The sequence below is a fragment of the Juglans regia genome, chromosome 7, assembly GCF_001411555.2.
Source record: "Juglans regia cultivar Chandler chromosome 7, Walnut 2.0, whole genome shotgun sequence".
In the NCBI taxonomy this organism is placed as follows: domain Eukaryota; kingdom Viridiplantae; phylum Streptophyta; class Magnoliopsida; order Fagales; family Juglandaceae; genus Juglans; species Juglans regia.
This window is the reverse complement of record NC_049907.1, coordinates 33186262-33207708: the sequence shown is the minus strand read 5'-3', so window position 1 is coordinate 33207708 and position 21447 is coordinate 33186262. Positions and strand designations below refer to the sequence as shown.

Genomic DNA, 21447 nt, shown 5'->3' with positions numbered 1-21447 from the left:
ATCGCCCATGCGCACAGTTTTCTTGTACCAATAATAACAAAGGGCGCCTCCACATCAGCACCAATATCCAATGATGGTTTTTTAGACCTAAAATAAAGCTAGAATGTGTTCGAAGACACCAAATAGAGTAATAATTATTTGATCCAAAAATGTTACACGTCATTAATGTTCCTTCCTGGAAATCAGGCAGCAGGTGTCGCGCGCCACCTCATGTTATGCCATGTGCAGTTGGTGTCCTATAATTCAAAGTACGTACTTGGTAGTGCTTTTCAGACAAGAAATGCCGGTTCACCTTTTACGATGCCGACTCAAATTAGGTTGTATCCCTATGTGTATATAATAATGAGAATAAATTTCTTCCCATAAATTATTATTTAATATTTTATATTTCACATTTTATAAAAATTATTCAGAAAATACTCTCAAAATTTATAAAAAAAATAATTATAAGAATAGGATATAAAAATAAATAGTAATTGATGCATAACATTTTTTATAAAAAATTACTTTTTTTTAGTAAGATATATTTTTTTATAAAAGATTTACTCGAGACTTATATATTATAGACTTGTATCTTTACGTGATCTATCAAATCTGTTTTACAATAAAAATAATTTTACAATCTGACAAATCATATCAAAATATATCAGTTAATAAGATTACTTTTATATAATAATTAACTTTGTGGCTATAATATTTCTCAACATTATTCAAATATAATATATACCACACAAAAAATAATGCTTGGAACGAGGCTTGTTCGTTCCCTGCCCCAGCTAGCAGGTCATGCATGCTAAATTATAAGTAGATCCAAGGAAATCCTCTCAAGTTGCGTACTGATGATTGAAATATCCACATGGGGAGGTCCATGCATGCTTGATGCTTGCTTGCTGCATAATCACACTACGTAACGCATGCAGAATAAATTAAGAATATATATATATATATATTTATATATATAGGCAACTTTGACAAACTACGTACGTGCTTGTTAATGATGTGTTACATGATTAATTATAAACGTTATGCTCGATAACCATCGATCGAGAGATCAAGAAAGATATCTGTATTTTAATTTATAAACAATAAATCATGCTTGCATGCATGCAAAGCAGTACTGTCAGGTGATATGATTAATCATGCAGCTAGACATACAATTAGGGTTAATTTGAAGAATGACCTTAATTAATTAATTAGAGAAAAATTAAGCTAGTGCTTGATGTGCCTAATTAAGCTGTCATGCATTCGAATATATATTAAGATCATAAGGCATGCATTCCCATCACATGATCATATATCATGTAATATAAACAAATTAACTCGAATATATATTAAGATCATAAGGCATGCATTCCCATCACATGATATCTCATGTAATATAAACAAATTAACAAAGAGCCAGCCATGATCGTTATTGTGTAGATCATGACAATGCCATGTGGGAAAATAAATTCTCGGCTATATATCTATCCCATTTGCAATGGACATGGCACATGCGAAGATCAGCTGCCTCCTTGATCCCATGCATAGTAGTACTTCACATGCATGGTTCCATGCTAGCTAGCTGTTGTTAAATCCTAAGGTATAATAAAGTTTTTCATTTTCTGGTCGATTTGCTTACATTCCTGGCATGCACGTAGTTCATGTACTCTTTCCGTGAATGTATTAAGGACAAACAAAACTGGCTGGACCAGGCCATATATGCACTAATTAAATGCATGCAAGGCTAGCTAGCTAGCTGGCAATAATAGGGTACGTACTGATTTTTGAGATTGGTGGATCTAAGGGTCCAACTAGTACTAGTACCATATATATATATATATATATAAATATATAATATATATTTATTTAGGTATCCCATTGCTATCTTTGACAGGTAGTTCCCACACTTTGACAAATGAGTACAAATTTCGATCGTGCATGAACAAGCGTTCCCAACTCTGAAGGGAGCACCACCTTTTTATGCCACGTGCTCGATGATCCCAGGCCACCTGGCCTCTCTTATGATCTGAGGTTTGCTTAGCAGCTAATTGTATATATAATTCCAACCTAATAATTAATGAATATATAACATATAATAGCAAAAGGTCTTGATGATGGGAAAGCAACGTACGTACGTACCTATATTCTACCAATATATTAATATGACCTTTCACAATCAACATCCAATATTTACTATAAAAAAATTACTTACTTGTAAATAGTTATTTTTAATAAAATAATTATTTTTAATTTAAATAAATTTATTTTCATCGTAAATAATCATTTTCATCACAAATATCTATTTTATGATATTGATATTGGCTTGTGCACAAAACACTCATTCTATTGCTAGCTTATATATGTACCGCTCTATATATATAAATAGAGTTTTGTCGTATATTAATCACTATTTATCCTAACACTTCATATTTAACAGTTTTTTTATATATATATATAATATATAAAGTGTGGGATAATAAATAGTGACTGACAAGAATAATTATTTATATAAATAAAATAAAATGAAAACCCCTCACTCATATTATTATAGCCTTATATATAGCTAGCTAGCCTCCAGTGTTCATTTTGGACTTTTGGTGGGGATATATGAGGAAACGCACGTACGCTTACAAAAGTGGGCCCATTTATTTTGCACCGATGAAGTGTGATGGGAGTGGGGCCCAGCCCAACTCAACTTCCGCGTTGGCCCACCCGACTAACACATCGACCTTTACTCAGTACAGGTCGGATGGAACCCACCCCCCAGCAACAAGGACATCGCCACGTGTCCGGCCGACCCGCCCGGCGTTTTTGAGGTTCAATAGAAAAGCAATTAAAGAGGTGGAGTGAGTGATGGGTCGATTGTGGTTATACTTTTAAAGCATGCAAAATCCAAAATGATTAGTATTAAAAATGTAAAGTGGGATCGGGAAAATATGGAACGTCAGTGTATCGGTAAGAATGAAACTCAATAGCTGAGGGATTATTTATGTTATGGCCTCAAAAGGTGATATGTCAAAATGAATATAATTCATGAAATGTGATAAAATATTTGGGAAATCGTTCCTTCCACTTATTCATTCAACTGAGCAGTTCGATCGGTTCAAAATGGACCAACCGCTTTGATTTTATTAGACCAATTAACTTCTCCTTTTTTTTTCTTTTTTTTTTTTTTATTTTATATAGAATTTAAATTCAGCGACCAAACTGTACTGGGTTTTTTTTTTTAAGAACAGTAAATATATATGTCCTGGCTAATAATGGAAGCGAAGCAGGTTTTGATTGTTACTTAGGATCATCGATCAGTACGAGGTACGGTTTTTGCAGTGGCTTTCGATCGATGCTCAGCGGTAATACGATGGTGTCGTGCAAACTGCTTGCTTTTTTAAGAGAAAAAAAAACCACAAACATCTTCTTCTGGTGCTGGTACGGTGACAATTATATATAAGGTAACGATATTTGTATATATATGGACATTATAAAGTGACTTTCCATCGGTAATTTAATGTCATTTAAAAAACTGAAAAAAAATAAGAAGTATATATATAAACATCATTTTTTTTAATTTCGTCAAAAGGACGATAAATATATATATATATATATAAAATAAAGGTAAAAAAAAAATTGTTTGTTTTTTATTGGTAAAAAGTAGTTGAAGAATTTGGGAGAGTTTAAAGTATTAAACGTCACTTCAAAAATAAGTATGTTTTAATAATCCGTGATGTTAAAGGATGGGACTCGTGATTGGAGTGACAAAACTCAAGAGGGCCCGGCCATGAAAATATATATATATAAAAGAAATTAAAGAAAGGTGAAGAAGGGAGGGAAAAAGTTGCATGCATGCATATTGGGACTGATTTTGATTTAATTTTCTCCGACTTTCGTGCGACTCCGAGTGGAAGAGTGTAAAATCACCTCATTATCTTAGTTGAAGCTGGAAGGAAGGAACCCACCATCACCGTTCACGCAAACAAACAAAACAAAGTTAAGCTTCTGTTTAATATTTAAATATTTAACTTTCAAATTATTAAATTCATTTTAATTTAAAATTTTTTTACACGTAGATGCATGATTTTTTTTAATTCAATACATTTTTATATACAGAATTTATAATTTTTTTTAAATTTTTATAAATATATATATAAACTCATCTTAAATAAATTTTATAAAATTTATTTTATTATTTTGATTTATTATTATTTATAAAAAATTCATTTTAATTCAATATCTAGACGCTGCTAAATTAAAACAGTTTAATATTGGCGTTAAATGATGCAGCCAGCAGTCAGTGAGTCACACGCATAAACACACGCATATTATTCGATTTCCCTTAAAAGCATCTCAAACCCCCATAAAAAGCTCCAATAACAATTATCATTTGAAAAAACCAAACCCTTAAATCAACAACTTTAAAATTAAAAAGATTTGAATCTGTTGGGAGAACCCCCAAAGCGAAAGCTACCAATAAGCAGCTTAGACGTTTCTGGGTTTTTTCTTGGACCCTGCACCTCAACAGACGCGCTCCATGATCTCTTAGCTATCTATCTATCTATCTATCAGCTCTGAGTAGCTCTGCGTGAGAGATAGGTCAGGAGGGCCTCAAAACAGGAAAGAGACATCTTGTTCATGTTATAGGGAATATACGGTGGCAGCTGTGTGCTGTGCTAGCTACTTTAGCATGGTCTCTGCTTTTCTTGCAGTACTCAAGAAAAAGAAAGCGAGCTAGTATTTATTTATTTATTTATTTATTTATTCAGGTATTATTTTATTTTACTTTAACTTTCATTGTTTTTAGAAAATTAATAAATAAAAAAAGCAGTGTCTGATTTCTTGTTTAAGAAATTGGAACCAGCAGTTGTAGTACCGTTGGTTGATACCTTGTTTCTTCTTTAATTTGTTTTTTGTTGATGTCAGGAGCCATGTTTGTGCTCTTTGTTCCCATGTAAAGGAAGGTAGGTGAGGCAAATTTCAAGATTCAAAGAATTATGGGATTATTCCTTCCATTCTTGAAATTTTGAAAACGTGGTATATACTATATATACCTTCTCAAACACCTTTATTTTCATCAGTTTGATCAATGCAACACCTACAAAAATACAAAAATACAAAAACAAAAAGAAAAGAAAAGAAAAGAAAAGACATGCATACAATTTCAATGGCTCGAAATTACAACTTACATTTCCATATATATATATATATATATATATATATGTATAGGTTTCTTCCAAAACTAAACCTTCTAGTACTCAATCTATTGAATTTCTATATGTTTTGTCAACATGTGAGGGGGGAAAATTAATAGAATTAACCAGCTTGTTAGATTTTCAGTGAGAATAGTTTTAAGATATTAAATGAAAACGAGTTGACAGTAAACTAACATCGTTAATTCTATTGAACAAAACATGTGACTCTCATATATATATATATATATATATATATATTTATATCTATATATATCTACACTATAATCACATCCTACGCATATACATGACAGCAAAAAAAATCCAAACAGAATAAAAATCATATTTGCATATTCAAATCTAATCAAGTGGATCAGTACTTCACAGAAAATAACCCCAACAAAATCAAACAAATCCACACGGATATACATGACACAAAAAAAAAAAAACTCAATCACAGTGAATAAAATCTTCCGATTTTCATAACTTCAGTAGGAAAATCCTCCGAATTGCTCGCAAGTGTTAGGCGTTGTCATCATCTTGGTCTTTACCAGGTTGAGACTGAAACGGATTCTCAATTGATTGTAAATTGGATTACTAAGTGGAAATGTAACAATTGGTATTTAGAGGATTTTTGGGAGGAATTAATTGGATATCTTAATTGCATGGAATATCTTATTCGTCACATATTTCATGAAGGTAATATAGTGGCTGACTTCCTTGCTAAGTGGGGTGCTAGAGGTTTAAATATGGATTTGGTTAGCGATGATTCTCTGCCTAGTCAGTTAAAAGGTTTTCTCCGTTTGGACAAGATAGGTCTCTCTCGCCTGCGTATATCGTAGATTTGGCCTTAGTAAGTTTGTCTTTGATTTTTTTTATTTCATAACATTATTTCTATATGCGATCTTTGTTGCAGGTCTAATTTATTTATTCATGGTTGTTTTTGGTTTGTTTAGGCTTGTATTTACATAACAATAGTGATTTTATTAGGGATGGTTAATCGGTTTTTTTATTCTTGGATTTTTTTATTATTTGCTTCATTGTATATCCTAGGAATCTCATTGTAACAATGTTTTTCCTCCACCATAAGTGAGGGTTATCAATAAAATTGAGATATTATCCTCTTCTTAAATATTATATTCTAAAAAACCACGCACAATAATTTAATTGACCAATTTTGAAGATTTCCTTTAACCAATTTATAGAGTAACACTTTTGTCCAACTCTAAAGGCATGTTTGGATATTTGGAGTATCTTTGAAATTATGAATAGCAATGAAATGGTTGAAGTAAAATTGTTTTCTTAGATTTTTGAAAATGATAGAGAAAAATTTGAATACAAGTATTTTAAAATTAAAAATTAAAAATTTTTATTTGTTTCAAAATTTGTATTATTTTTGTATTTTGTTTTGATGTTTGTCAAAAATAGCATTGGTTGTTGTGTTCAAATAATGATTAGATAATGAGTAAATAAAAATATTAAAAATTTGAAATTGAAAAATATTTTGTATTTAAATGATGTTTGAGAATGAAATTTTGATGATTATGAGAATTCTCATATATGCTATCGAAACATTTTCCAAACCCAGTCACCTAATGTCATTTGGACAATACTATTGTGCCTTCTAGCTTTTATCGTTGGGTATGCTCTCTAATGCAATCAGCATCTTTATTTGTTTTCAAACATTTTTAGCCTTTTTCTAGCATTTAGAAAATAAATAAAATACACAAATCACTAGTGGTAATTTTTTAAAACATTTTAGAAAATAAGATTAAAAGAAATAAAATACACTAGTGATCAAATCTAGAAGGTAAATCTAAGGGGCATACTAGCATTTTCCATAACATTTAGAAACTCTAATATACTGTTAATTAATGGGGTCAAGATATTTAAGTTTTGTTGGCATTTAAGGACTTTTAAGTGCAAATGAATTGGCTTTAAACCATTGATGGCTTATCCAATAATTTTATACCAACAACAAAAAATACTGTAAAACACATATTGAATGTATCTCTCGATCTCTTTTATAAACGCCGAGGGGATGTTTTTCTAATCATTGTCGACATTCAATAAGGAAGAGGCCGGTAATTTTAGGCCCGGCCATTTGGATACAATAACCGTTTATTTTATTTTATTTCATTATTATAATTTTTTTAAATTTTTATATAAAATATAATAAATAATTTAATTTTTTAAAATTTTAAAATAATAATATTTTATTTAATTTATTTTAATTTACTATTCAAATCGTGATAATTGTGTGAGAAAAATAAATCTAATTTTAATTCGTTAAATAAGAAAATAATAATAATAATAATAATAATAGTAGATGGGTTGGAGGAAGGATATAAAACCTTGGGGAAGGCCAGGGGACCTTATCTCTTAAGGTGCGGCTGAAAAGGACACGCGTCGGTGGGGGGTTGGGGGGGTTAAGACTTAAGAGGAATGGCAGGCTAGATTAAAAGCGCATCAAACAGTACTCAGAGTAGAGAAGCACTCGACAGAGGTAAACCTGATGAACGGTTGGCATCACCTGCTTTAAAAGGAGAGCTTGACTACGATCGTGGACGCCCTCCCCACTTCTCTTCACGAGTCAGAATTATTTTTTACGGTTGATTAAAATAATTTATTTTATATTAAAAAAATTAACGTAACTAATCACATTAATAAAATATATAAAATTATTATTAATTATATTAATAAAATATGCACGGAAATTTAAGAACAATCAAGAAAATTTTTCTATAATAAGAGAGTTGAAAGTCGTAATTATAATTAGGTTGAGTTAAATCTTAAAAAATGCAAATGCGCCACGACTAGGGTTCTTAATATAAGATCAGAAGGGTCATTTTTAGGTCAATTCATGCAAGCGACATCAAATGCTTTAAGCATACTTTAATGGGGTATTTCATGCAAATGATAGAACACTATGCATTTATTTATATATCTAAGAATGGGATGTACATCATTTTACTTGTTTATCAGGTTGCCCACTTAGTCATGAGTTTGATACTAACGTGGATAATGACAAACAAGAGCACACAAATAAATAATTAAAGGAGAGATCAAGAGGGAATTTTAGTTTATAATTTTAATCAAATCATTTTTCAAATTATATAAAATAAATAATAATATGAATTTAAAAAGCAACCATGACCTAGATTTAACAATTAATATTTCAATATCAAATGTTATCCAATTTAATGCACAAAGATGACATTCTACTTTATTTAATGTCAATAAATTCCAAAGTCTTATTTTTCTCTTTTAGAATAATTTGTTTTAAGACTATATTTTAGTTTGTCAATGATTCTCTCTGCCTATATATAATTTTGATTTTGAGTACCATCACGTATTGTTTATATGAAATAATTTGATTTGAAAGATAAATTTTAAAATTTAAATCTTATAAATCAAATCTTTTCATTTAAATGATGTGAATTATATACTTTACACACTGACTTGAAAATAAAATAACTCTTTAATTTTATAAGAAAAACTAAATAATTAATGAATAATGTTGCATTAACACATTAAAATGAAAAATAAAAATTCTTCACTAATTCGATAGTGGTGTTTACTTTTTAAAACAATAATGTTGAATTCCAAATATTCATGAAATGAAAGGGACCAAAATCAAATGGGCTTAATAGTCAAACACTAGACATATTTTCTCTCGAGCTGTTTGATGAAAAGAGAAAACATTATAAGAGCTCAATAATATACGAGAACTACTTAAAACTACTTCAACCCACCCTTCCTTGTCGGGGCTTCCATTTCATTTTAAAAAGTCAGCCATATTAAAGCTGAAATTCTCACACTAATTTGACATTTAAAAAAAATAATAAAAATAAATATAATCCCCAGCTGTTTTTTAGTTATTAAGTACGGATTTAACTAATTAGTAGGATAATTTAAATTTAAAAATGATATTTACAATAATAAAATATACAAATGTCGTGTACTCTTTTTTAAAAAATAAATAAATAAAAAATTCTATTTTTTAAAAGATAAACGTAATATTTACATAATTCATCACTATATCTAATACGAATAATATTATTTATTATTTTAATTTTTATAATTCTCTCAATAAGATATGATATTAATTATAAAATATAAAAAAATACATAATAAATAAATTTTTTTCATTAATATTACTCGAGGATTTATACCAGTACAAACGGGGGGTAAAAAAGGGACTCAGAATGATGCAGTAAAAAAAGTGAAACAGCGGGGCAGTAACTTTTTTTGAGGTTTAGGTTGACTGCTGTTACTTAAGAGTACATTTAGGATGCTGTTGGGTTAGTTAATCCTATGTATGAGCTGGATCCACTCTTCCAGGACTGACCCACACCCTTTTTAATATTATATTCTTAATAAAGTACCCAATTAAATAAAATAAAAATAAACCTAAACACAGAGAGAGAGAGAAATTATTCAGCTTGGATTGGAGGTTGAAGCAGAGAAGAGCAGAGCCTTGGTTTTCCACTTTCAATTATCTCGCTGGGGAGAAGATAATATATTATTTAGTGAGAAGCTCAAATTCTCTTCCTCTTTTGCTCGGGTTCTTTGATAACTCTACGGGGTTCGTGGAATTTCGAACTGGGTATCAAGCTTTTGATGCCAAGTTCCAGTATGCGATTCGGGTTCTTTCTTTCTGCGTGAATCTCTTTCTGTCTCTTTTCTTTTTTGTGTTCTCGGATTTGGGTCTCTTCTTTTGTTGGTTTTGGAGATATGAATCCGAGTAACGGGAAGGGATCGATGCCAACGGCTAGTTCAAGCGCAGCTTGGAAAGCCGGTGACGTGGTTCCAGACCAGTTCCCGGCGGGGCTACGTGTGTTGGTCGTAGATGATGACCCCACATGCCTTGTGATCTTGGAGAAGATGCTCAGGGCTTGTCGTTATGAAGGTATTCTTCTTTAATTTCTCTCTGTTGATCATAATTCTTGTTCTCTGACTCGCTGTTTGCTTTTGTTTCTCGGGCTCTCTCCGTTTGTTTTGATGAAGAAGATTTTTTTGGCTAATTTTAATCCAGATATTGTAAGGATTCTGTTTGGGATAGAATGTAAATATGGAGATTGAGAGAGTCCCCTAACAGATATATGTTTGCGTGAGTGTATTTTCTTTCTTCTTTCAATCGTTCTGTTATAAAAGTTCTTTGTGCGTGTGCGGGGCGTGTGTATGGAAGAGGGTAGTTCTGGAGGAAAAAGCAATGAAATGGGTTCTTTATTTCTGGCTATAGTTCTACATCTTTAAAATTTTCAACTTCAAATTGATTGCTATAGTTGACTTGGTTAGAGATTCTGATTTGGCTGAACAATAGTTTATATTGTACAAATTTCTCGTGCTTTTGAGTGTTTGTCTTATCTCTGAGATCAGGTCAGCTTTCAATTTGTGCATTCAGAGCCATAATTTTTTTTCTATGTACCTACAGGTTTTCAATTGTTCAAAGTGTTTAATGATTGATTAAATTTGTTTTTGAAATTTCAGTTACCAAATGCAATAGAGCGGAGATCGCATTGTCGCTGCTTCGAGAGAACAAAAACGGGTTTGATATTGTTATAAGCGATGTTCACATGCCTGACATGGATGGATTCAAACTCCTGGAGGACATTGGGCTGGAGATGGACCTGCCTGTAATCAGTACGTACTCTAATCAGTGTGAATAGGTTTAGCAACCATGAATCCACAGTCTATCTCAAGCTAGGGCCTGATATCTTATTTATGTAATTGAACAGTGATGTCAGCAGACGATGGGAAAAATGTCGTCATGAAGGGCGTGACTCATGGTGCTTGTGATTACCTAATCAAGCCAGTGCGGATCGAAGCATTGAAGAACATATGGCAGCATGTGGTTCGGAAGAGAAAGAATGAGTGGAGGGAATTGGAGCAGTCAGGTAGTGTAGAAGAGGGAGATCGGCAGCAAAAGCCGTGTGATGATCTGGATTATTCATCCTCAGCCAATGAAGGGAATTGGAAAAGCTCGAAGAAGAGGAAGGATGAGGAGGAAGAAACAGAGGAGAGGGATGATTCATCCACATTAAAGAAGCCCCGGGTGGTTTGGTCGGTTGAACTCCATCAACAGTTTGTGGCTGCTGTTAATCAACTAGGCATTGACAGTGAGTATTCTCTACCCACATCTAACAACTCACTACTTTATTCTTTGTTGCCCGTCCTCTCAAATAGCAGAGTACCCATAATTTCCTATCTATTTTCTCAAGCGTATGCTTCTATGGGAATGTTGTTACAGTGGCTCAATGAATTGGATTGTATATACCCTTCTATTACGTTCCATTGCAAGTTTGATTCATTTGCAATTTCTCTTTATTTACATGTTAGTGATTGTTATTAAACATGTCTGTTCATTTCTTATTTCAAGTACCGATTTTTTTGCCTTACGTTATTATGTGTAATATGCGAGTACAGAGGCGGTCCCTAAGAAAATTCTGGAGTTGATGAACGTTCCTGGGCTCACTAGAGAAAATGTTGCCAGCCACCTTCAGGTACGCTACAATTGCCCTTAAATGGTAATATTTCAACAATCATATAAAGTTTGTGCGTCATGTATGTATGTATTTTTCTTTTATGGGTGATTGAAAATTTCAAGTAATTTAAGTCTCAACAAACATGGGAGTTAGTTTGTTAGCGATAAGTATATTTTTTCCTCTCTTTTATGACTTATGTATGCCATGTTATGGCTATTTTCCAATCCCTTCCATTCTCTGATAAAAACTGACTGTTCAACCTTTTGGTACAGAAATATCGCCTGTATCTTAGAAGGCTTAGTGGTGTTTCACAGCACCACAGTAGTTTGAATAATTCTTTCATGAGTCCAGAAGCAAGTTTTGGACCGATGTCTTCGCTCAATGGGCTTGACCTTCAAACACTGGCTGTTACTGGCCAACTCCCAGCACAAAGTCTTGCTAATCTTCAAGCAGCAGGACTTGGTAGGTCTACTGCAAAATCTGGCATTCCCATGCCGCTGGTTGATCAAAGGAATCTATTTAGTTTTGAAAACCCCAAGTCAAGATTTGTAGAGGGGCAACAGCAACATCTGAGCAGCAGCAAACCAATGAATTTACTTCATGGAATTCCAACAACTATGGAACCGAAGCAGCTTGCCAGTTTGCATCAATCTGCACAATCACTAGGGAACATGAATGTGCAAGTCAATTCTCATGGAGCACAGAGTAGCTCTTTGCTGATGCAGATGGCTAAAACACAATCGAGAGGGCATATACTAAATGAATCTGCTGGCAGTCATCTTCCTTCGCTTCCATCATCCATAGGGCAGCCCATTATGTCAAACGGTATTGCAGGTGGGGTTATTGGAAGAAATGAGATTGGTGATAATGGCAGAGGGACAGGGTATAATAATCAAGTTGCCCAAACTTCTTCAATGTTAAGTTTTCCTATGAACCACACCACAGAATTAGTCGGCAACAGTTTCCCTATAGGAAGTACTCCTGGGATATCCAATGTCACATCCAAAGGAGCATTTCACGAAGAGGTTAGCTCAGAAATAAAAAGTTCAGCAGGATTTGTGTCCAGTTATGACATTTTCAATGACCTGCACCCGGAAAAATCACAAGAATGGGAATTACAGAATGTTGGCTTGCACTTCAATGCCTCTCAAAATGCAAACCCTGTACAGGGCAACCTTGATGTGTCACCATCAGTTTTAGTTCATCAAGGATATTCTTCTAGACAAGGTAGTGGACAGAACAGGAATATATCGGCCTTGGGCAGGACAATGTTCTCAGGGGTGGAAGCTACTGGTCAAGGGAATGCACAAATTATGGATCAGCAGCTTAGTAATCTTATTGTTGACAATCCTGTCCGGGTCAAGTATGAACGATTTTCTGATACAAGTAGTCAGAATGCCCTCTTTGCAGATCATTTTGGTCAGGAAGATCTCATGAGTGCACTCCTCAAACAGGTTTGTTATTTAGATATTTACGTTAGGCTTTATCTAAGCAATGTTTTCAATTGATAACAATCCTCTGTTTTCCAGCAGCAAGGAAATACTGGACCAGCCGAACCTGACTTCGACTTTGATGGATACTCCATCGACAATATTCCAGTATAGAAAATGCTGCCAGCTCCAGTTCATTCCATGATTGCTGTTTATGTTGTACATACTTGCTACTACAGATGGAATTTAACATGCAATCACACAATGGAGATTCTATTCTCTACCTGGAAAGAGAGAGCTGCATTATTTCAGTTATTCGCATATTCCAATGTGAATAGCCTGCTATGCTGGCTTAACTTAACATTTAAAGATCAGACCAATGGATAGTTGAGATGATTGGGTTAAGTTGGAACAAATGGTGAAGCAGGTAAGATACCATTGCATGATATGCAAAGGTGTACATGCAAATTTTGACTGCTTTCTTTTAGTAGCAGAATATAGCAAGAAACTACTAGTTTTAGGGTGGTTGTGAAGGTGTCAATTAGTTTTGGTCGCACGTGTCGAGTTTGTTGGGACAAGGTTTTGATACATCTTCAGATTTCTAGGTTCTCTTCTAACTCTAAATAACATGTCAAAGTTTGAATGTTTCTCTCTTAAATTCCCCATCATTTTTTTCCCTCTTCTTCGGCAATTATGATGTACATATTCTCCCATTCTATGCTCAAGACACAACCCACCCTGGGTATTCATTCTTTTCTGATTTACAACCACTCTCTGATGTGCCCAGCAGTGTTCATTTTTTGTTTGTTTCCACTCTTAGAGATCTGGTTTCTTGAATTTGGTTGACATTTTGATTAGATTGGAGGAGATTGCCATTTTGATAAACATGCAACATGTACTTGAAAATACAACTGGAAGCCAAGAAATAAAAAAGCTACTGGAATGTTTTAAATGGAGGATGCCATTATTGTTAACTGACCTGTCTATCACCATATATACTTTAATCACAAAGTGATTATACAAAAATAAACATACAAACTGATGTGGTTTGATGTGGTACGTCAGATTGTAAAGTTAATTTTATTATAGATTTAATGGATTTTATAAAGTCATATTAGTTTGTAAGTTTATTTTATGTAATTTCTTTGTATTTGTAACAATTTATATATATATATATATATACACACACGCGTCAGATATGCATGCACGAATCATGATTATTTGCATTCAAAGCATGCTGTTCAATGGTTTCACTCCTGGACAGCCTTTTTTTTTCCTTTGCCTCCTTTTACGAAGTCTCCTGGACAGTTCATTTTATAGCTGTGGGGCTTATTCAAGTGAGACAGTTTTGACGCACTGAGGAGTATAGGACCTGGATAGAATTTAGTCCTATGAAAACATAGGGAAGGCTGTAAAGCTCGGAGGTGAGGCACCGAGGGTCTCTAGACTCTCTACTTTACTTGAGAAACTCTGCTGCCCAGATTTTTTTTTATTTTGGGTAAATTTGGAAGAAAGATAAATGTTTAATTTGTAAAGAGATTTTATAAAATAAAATTTATAAATGAAGTTATTTTAAATTATTTATATTTTTTAAAAATAAATCTAAAATATTATATATAATCACATCAAATTATAAATTTTATTTTTGTAAAATTTTCCTGCCAATTTATCACCTCTCACTCTTGTCCTATTTCTACAGATGGTTTAAGATTCTGTTTATATAATTTTTTTTTAAAATATTTTAAGATTATTTTATTATTATTTACAAATAATTTATTATTATTATTTTACTATTTATAAATTATTTTACTATTATTTATTAATAATTTGAAATATTGTTAACATCCAAACAATAGACACGGTAGATAGGAGCTAGATAGACGTTGCAAAGAAAACACGAACCAAAGAATCATTCTAATGGGTCGACCCATGAAAACACGGGAGGTCGGCATAGTAGGGAAACGACTGTTCCTTTCGAATGAATTTCGCATTCATGTCAGTCGACCTGCCAACCCGAGAAGTCAATGTTTTGACTCCTTCCTTTTTGCCAATATCAATGATCATTCACCGTTTGCCTAATTTAGGTAGGAAAATGGTACTTGATTCTCTCAAATTTACGGTTTTAATAGTTTATTTTATTATTTTAATGATTGAAGAGGTGATTATTTGTAGATTTGAATATTTTTTTAATGATTAAAGATGTTAAAAAATATTTAAAATAAAATAAAAAATATATATATATTTTTTTACATTAGCAATACACCCAATAAAAAAATAATGGGCAGTTGAATATTTTATAATCGAATCGGTATATACCGATTTTGAGATTTGAAGAACTGATACCGCACCAGTTATATTCTTAAACCGTTACTTTCAATTTTACCGGTTTCAATCTGATTTTCTAGTAGATTATATTGTATATATAATATAATATATTATATAATAATATAGTGATATATTATAATATATAGTCGAGAGAAGTGAGGAAGCTCCTAATATTGACGTTCGATAGCACGACATCAGTTTCCACATCGTAAGGGTGAATCGACACCTAGGACAGCATGGGCTACAAGCCTGGCTTTTTCCCTCCGGGATAGATCAATGACCAAGCTTTTGGCTAGAGGAACGTAGGATCAGACAGCTTGAACGACAAACTCCTGGTGATCCTGCTCTCCCTCGAGCTACTCCCACCCTGAGCCTAAACAAAAAAGAACTTTCGAGACCAGTTCTTGATGTGCGAATGGCGCAACTCAAGGTTGGCAATACGCTTCTTGAGCGCGCTCAAAACTACACAAGCTCCCATCTAGGCGCAGCGCCTGATATACTGAGAGAAACTCCCGAGATGTCAGGTCGGGATTGTGACGCCCTCAATCCCCGCTTGGGATGGAATGGAGAATTAGAGCGTCGGGACATGCAATACAAGGTTACATATCCCCGTTCATGACAGTTAATATGCAATGCATCCTAGTATGCAGCTAGCATTATGCAATAATTGCAACAGAAATAAAAAGTTAAGGTGAAAAATATACCAGAATAACTAAAAATCCCAACTTCATTAGATAATCATTATTTTCGGAATATTAAAGTAGCATAGACTTATATACAAAGTCATAATGTTCTCTTAATGCGATCTAAAACATAAGAGATTTGGGCTATGAACATCAAAATTAAGTCCAGCTTCCTCTCCAGATCCGACTCCTCCTCAATCATGCGAATCCAGCGCTCCATCAATCTCGTCCTGGTCGATTCTTGACACAACTTCTATCATTCCGAGTGGAATGATAGTGGTCCCATAAAAAGGTGAGATTCACTCGAAATCTCAGTAAGTTAAACAACTAACTGACACAAAGATAAATCAATCATGAAAAGTGATAAATCACGGGTTTTTACTCAGTAAGTAATTTCATCATCATTTTTTAAAAGACATAACTTTTTCATAAAAATTTCATCATAAACTTTCATCATCATAGACTTACATAATTATCTTAATTAATAACATAACGTGTGGTAATGTCACAGTTCCCCATATGCATTGTGAGTACCTGCCGCTGACCGTAGTATAACTTACGTTGAAACTACGTTGTCTATAGACTCATTCTCAATGCATTGGTAAATATAACATAATATCATAAAATTCATAACATGTACACCCACCAGCATTAAGTGTTTTAACATGTTGACTTCGTTCAGGAGTTCTTTAAAAACAACCCATTCGAAACTTGTTGATTGTTCTTCTTCAATCCGGGAGTTACCACTCTATTATTAAATACTCCAAAGTGGACAGAGGAGTTCCACCAGGATAATTCCCCATCCTGGCCTTTGGGGTCGTGGCAAAATGATTTTCATGTTATGCTTAAAAAAAAATTATTTTTTTATGACATGTGCATATGTAATGAATTTCATGCAAAAATGACACTTATAAATGTAATATGCAAAAATGGTGAAAATGCCATATGTTATGTAAGTATGCACTCGATGTGTCATATTACATGATAATTTATGCTCAAAATGATAATTGAAAAATAAATGAAGTATTTATCAATAATTCATAAGAAATTTATCAATGTGTAAGTTAGAGGCCAACTTACAAACTTTTGGAAAAATTCGAAATTAGCGTCGTAGCTGCGTAAATCGTGTGTATACTAAGTTAGAGTTAATACTCTTATGGATAGGTTCAAAATCAAAAGCTTCAAAAAATTAGATATTTACAAAAATACTCCTTGACTTTCAAAACTTATCATTTAGGTCCTAAATTTTTACTAATTGCAAGCGAACTCCAAATTTAACCAAATTTCATTGACTTCATATTTTTGACATTCTGAAACCATCTATACCCTTAGATTTTCAAAGTTCAAAGTGAAACTTATCCAATTAGTCCCAACCCGTGGCATGCATCCTAGTTGATGCCTATGTGTATTTTCAACTATTGATCCCTATGAATGCATGCATATGAGATTTTATTTAATTATTAATGATCAATAACATCTTTAGGTACATTATAAAGTCTAATCCTTGAGTAATCAAGTTCATCCCAACACTTAATCAAATCTAAGAAATCCTTAATCACCAATATGCTTAAAACCGATTCATGCTTGATGATAAAAACAAGATAAATTTAAAACATATCATGACATGCTTCTAATCACAAATTTAACATTCCATAGTCATGTTAGAATAATGATAGATCATATCAAATCATGATTAGGACATGTCATAGCTAAATTTCCATTTAAAAACATTCAATCATTCAAACCTTCCTTTAATTGACCCGGTTTTGCATTAAGCATCATAACCTTCTCAAAACTCAACTAAATTTCTTACCAACACTTGGAAACTAAGCTTTACATGCTATCTAAGATCAAAATGAAGAAAACTTACAGATTTCGTGGCCTTCCAAGCACTCTAGACTACCTTACACAAGAACACTCAGGAACTCACTCGGTTTGCACTCTTTTTATCTCTAAGAGGGGGAAATGCTCTCAAGGCTCAAGATGATGTTTAAAGCTATGGTGTGGGTGAAATGAGAAGGGGAGAGAAGTATTTATAGGTGGCCAAATGGTGAGGGACGTTGGCTTGGATACTTGGTGATTGGGTGAAGTGGGAGGTGCTCAAAACTGTAAAATTTTCAGATTTGCTTGCATGAGCTTAGGTCACTTGTGCAAAATGAAATAGTGCCCTAAACCACCATCATTTCCTCCCCAAAGTAGCTGCAAGGGTCCTGTAGATGACTCCAGGTCGTGGGGCATCATTTGGATGGCAGAAGATCCCTCAAACCACTCTTGAAAACAGGTGGATGAAGGTGGTTTTGTGATAACAGAAAATCAATTCGGTTTTAGATCTTTTTGGATAGCAAAAATGAGTCAAAATCATTCATGATGGTCATGGGACTTCTTGGTGATTGGGTGGAAAAGGAGGTGGCCTGGGGTGGTGGTGCAAACCATGGTAGGAGGCTGGTTCAAATTCAATCCAAATGGTTCTTACACAAACTTGACCAAGGTACACCGGGTTTGGTTCTTTGAGTTGGTTGATGCAACCAATTTCTTCCAAGGCTCAAACTGAGTTTGAGAGTATCTCATAAGGTGTTTAACAACCATATTATCCTTGAGGATAAACCACAAAAATGTTGGGCCCAAGAGCAAAATAGTCCAAGCATTACAAAGGACAATGCACAAAATCAATTGAAGCATGGTTTGGGCTTGTTATGTCATTTTTCTTAATGAAATTTGGAATGGCTTAGCTAGGGTATTAACATGGTCTAATCATGGTTCAATGGAGTATTAATTCAAGAAAATTTGAATTAAAAAGTTTAAGAAGAGATTAAGCATGATTAAGCTTCAAAGCATAGCTTAAAGTGCACTAACCTTAAGTATGATGGTTAATGACCTTACCTTAGCCAAATTTCAAAACTTAATTTGGGTACTTTGAGTGTGATTTGGGCTTAAGGAAACCAATGGTATGGTGTATTGGGCCTTTGGTCTTTGAATGAAAAAATGAGTCCAAACTTGGCTTTAGGCCATATGAGCTTGGAAAGGGCCAAGGGTCCAATCTATACCGAAAGCCTTATGCCTTCCTATACTTGGGCCAAGACTAGCCTTGATTTTCTAGGGGGTTGGTTCAAGGTTTTCTTGGTCTAGGCCCATAAATGCACTTGGGTCCTAAAAAGCCTCACCAAAATTACTAATGGGCTTGCCTCTCTTGTCCTTAGCTCATTAACACTAAGTACTAACATTAATGCTAATCTCACTATCAACCTTAATGAAAGTGATTAACTCAAAAATAAAAACCTAATCTAAAGTACTTAAGGGTTAATCAAGAGTTAATTAAGCAAGGTGTTATAGGGATACTCCTCCCCACTGGCACTGAGCACTCGTCGGTAGATAATGCAGTTGACCACCAAGAGATGCTAGACATTCGGGTGAAGTTGGGCAGGGGCCAACCCCAAGAAGTGGAGGACGTTGCGGATGGGGCGGCAGAAGGGAAGCTGGAGCCCATTGATGAACATAAGAGGATAGAGGGCCATGCGGTCCGCCATCCCGTGAATGTCAACGGTGGACTCACGGCTGTCAAGAACCTCCAAAACCACCGAAGAAGAGATATCGTACTTCGCCTTGAACGCTCAGAGGTCATCAGTAGTAACTGACAATGCCCAGTTCTTTCCAGGGAAGTACAGCGGTTTGGTAGATGAAAACCACATGGGGCAATCGAAGCAGAAGGAATGGAGACTAAGGACATGGCTGGAGACGACAAAGGGACTAAAGCATGGAGGCAAAAGACTCAACTGCGAATGACAGGGGATTTGGAGTGAGGAAGAAGAAAGCAAGCAAAGGCAACAATGGAGGAGGAAGCAAAATGACGAAAACAGAGGAATACGTGGGCCCTATATAGGCTCGCACGTGAATCAAGACACCGCTTGATGTTACGGGTTGATGGCCTCTGGAAGGCCAAACGGCACGAGGCAATGCTAACGTGGGGTAGATGCGTGGCGAGCATGGATCAATGAAGAGCGAGGGGCGCTGGCAAATGCGCCCTGCACAGCGTGAAAGTCAAAAGCAAAGAGGCCTCAAGAATCGAGACGACGCTAGTATTAAATGGCCAGGGCAGGTAGCCTTGGGGGAGCCCAAAAGACCGAATCGTGCGAGGGGGCACCTCTCAAACACGTGAGGGATACGGGCCAATGAAGGGCCCAACACGTGGACCGACATGCTTTAGCCTTCTCAACTGTCGGAAGAAGTAGTGATGTGGAAACTGAGGCGACGCCAGCGTTGATTGACGTCGGTAGGTGGCCTTGGGAGACCGAACAACATGGAGCAGGAATATAGTGATATATTATAGTAAATTATAATGTATATAGTATTAGTAGAACTATTAATACAATAGACTATAGTGATAATATATAGTTATTTATATAATATTTTAAAATTTAATATTATTTTAATTAGTAAATTATCATATAATACAAAATTATTTTACATAAAATCATATAAAAAATATTTTATACAATATAAGAAATTAAAATATATATGTATATGAACAAGTCCGATTTGGTGTTAGAAAAAAAAAATTTGAAACCAGATCGATTTTGATAAAAATGAAATCGGTATTGGACCGAATCAAACCCGGTACGGGACCAAACCGGTCCGGTTTATCGGTTCACCGGTTTTTCTTTTCACCCCTAGTGGCCGACTAGCACTATCCCTTTAGGTATGGATGTTTAATGGGGATATGTTTTGTAGACCGGAGAAATTCACGGGGTTAGTGCAGTTTTTTTTACACTGTTAATGTTTTACGTGTAGGTAGCCCGTGAATCTACACCACTCGTGTTTTATGTGCTAGGATTTTAAGATAATTCCAGATGATTGTCAAGCGGTTGCTAGGGTCAACTAGTAATCAGTTAGTTATTAGATTTTTGTACATAAATTGGCTGTTAATATCAGTAAATATAATTAGGGAAGAAAAAATTTAACATAAGCAGTGATATTTCTCTTATAAAAACGTAATACATTATTCCCACTATTTTCAGGTCAATAATGAAATCTTTTAAAGATTTCTTGAGAGAAAACGTGCAATGGATGGCAGCAAGGAGTAGCTTCACCCATGTAGGACACTTGCCCCTCTCGGAGTGGATAGGCACGAACCAAGCCAGAGTGGCCTCCACCCCGAGAGGGGCGGAAGCCGCCCTAGGTTGGTACAAATACAACAACCGTAGGCATATACTCACCCCGTGTAGGGGTCTCTAACTAAAAACTCACAAGATGCACTACATCAAACGATGATCTATCCAATTAAGGGAGTGTCTGAAACATGAAATGTAATTATGTATGGTATCAACAATCCAGCGGAGCAACAGAGTTCAATGATGTTTACACA

General features: G+C 34.4%; 1 protein-coding gene across 2 annotated transcripts; it reads left to right on the top strand.

Moving 5' to 3' along the window:
• Positions 1-9586: 9586 nt before the first annotated feature.
• LOC108982349 (two-component response regulator ARR1-like) lies at positions 9587-13588 on the top strand. Of its 2 annotated transcripts, none has more exons than XM_018953695.2 (6): positions 9587-10074; positions 10656-10808; positions 10904-11284; positions 11592-11668; positions 11923-13104; positions 13183-13588. In XM_018953695.2, exons 1-6 carry the CDS (start codon positions 9900-9902, stop codon positions 13252-13254), a joined length of 2040 nt encoding a protein of 679 aa, XP_018809240.2. In that variant the 5' UTR covers positions 9587-9899; the 3' UTR covers positions 13255-13588. The 2 variants fall into 2 exon arrangements, with proteins under 2 accessions (XP_018809240.2, XP_018809239.2); XM_018953694.2 differs by having other exon boundaries at positions 13180-13588.
• The last annotated feature ends 7859 nt before the right edge of the window (positions 13589-21447 follow it).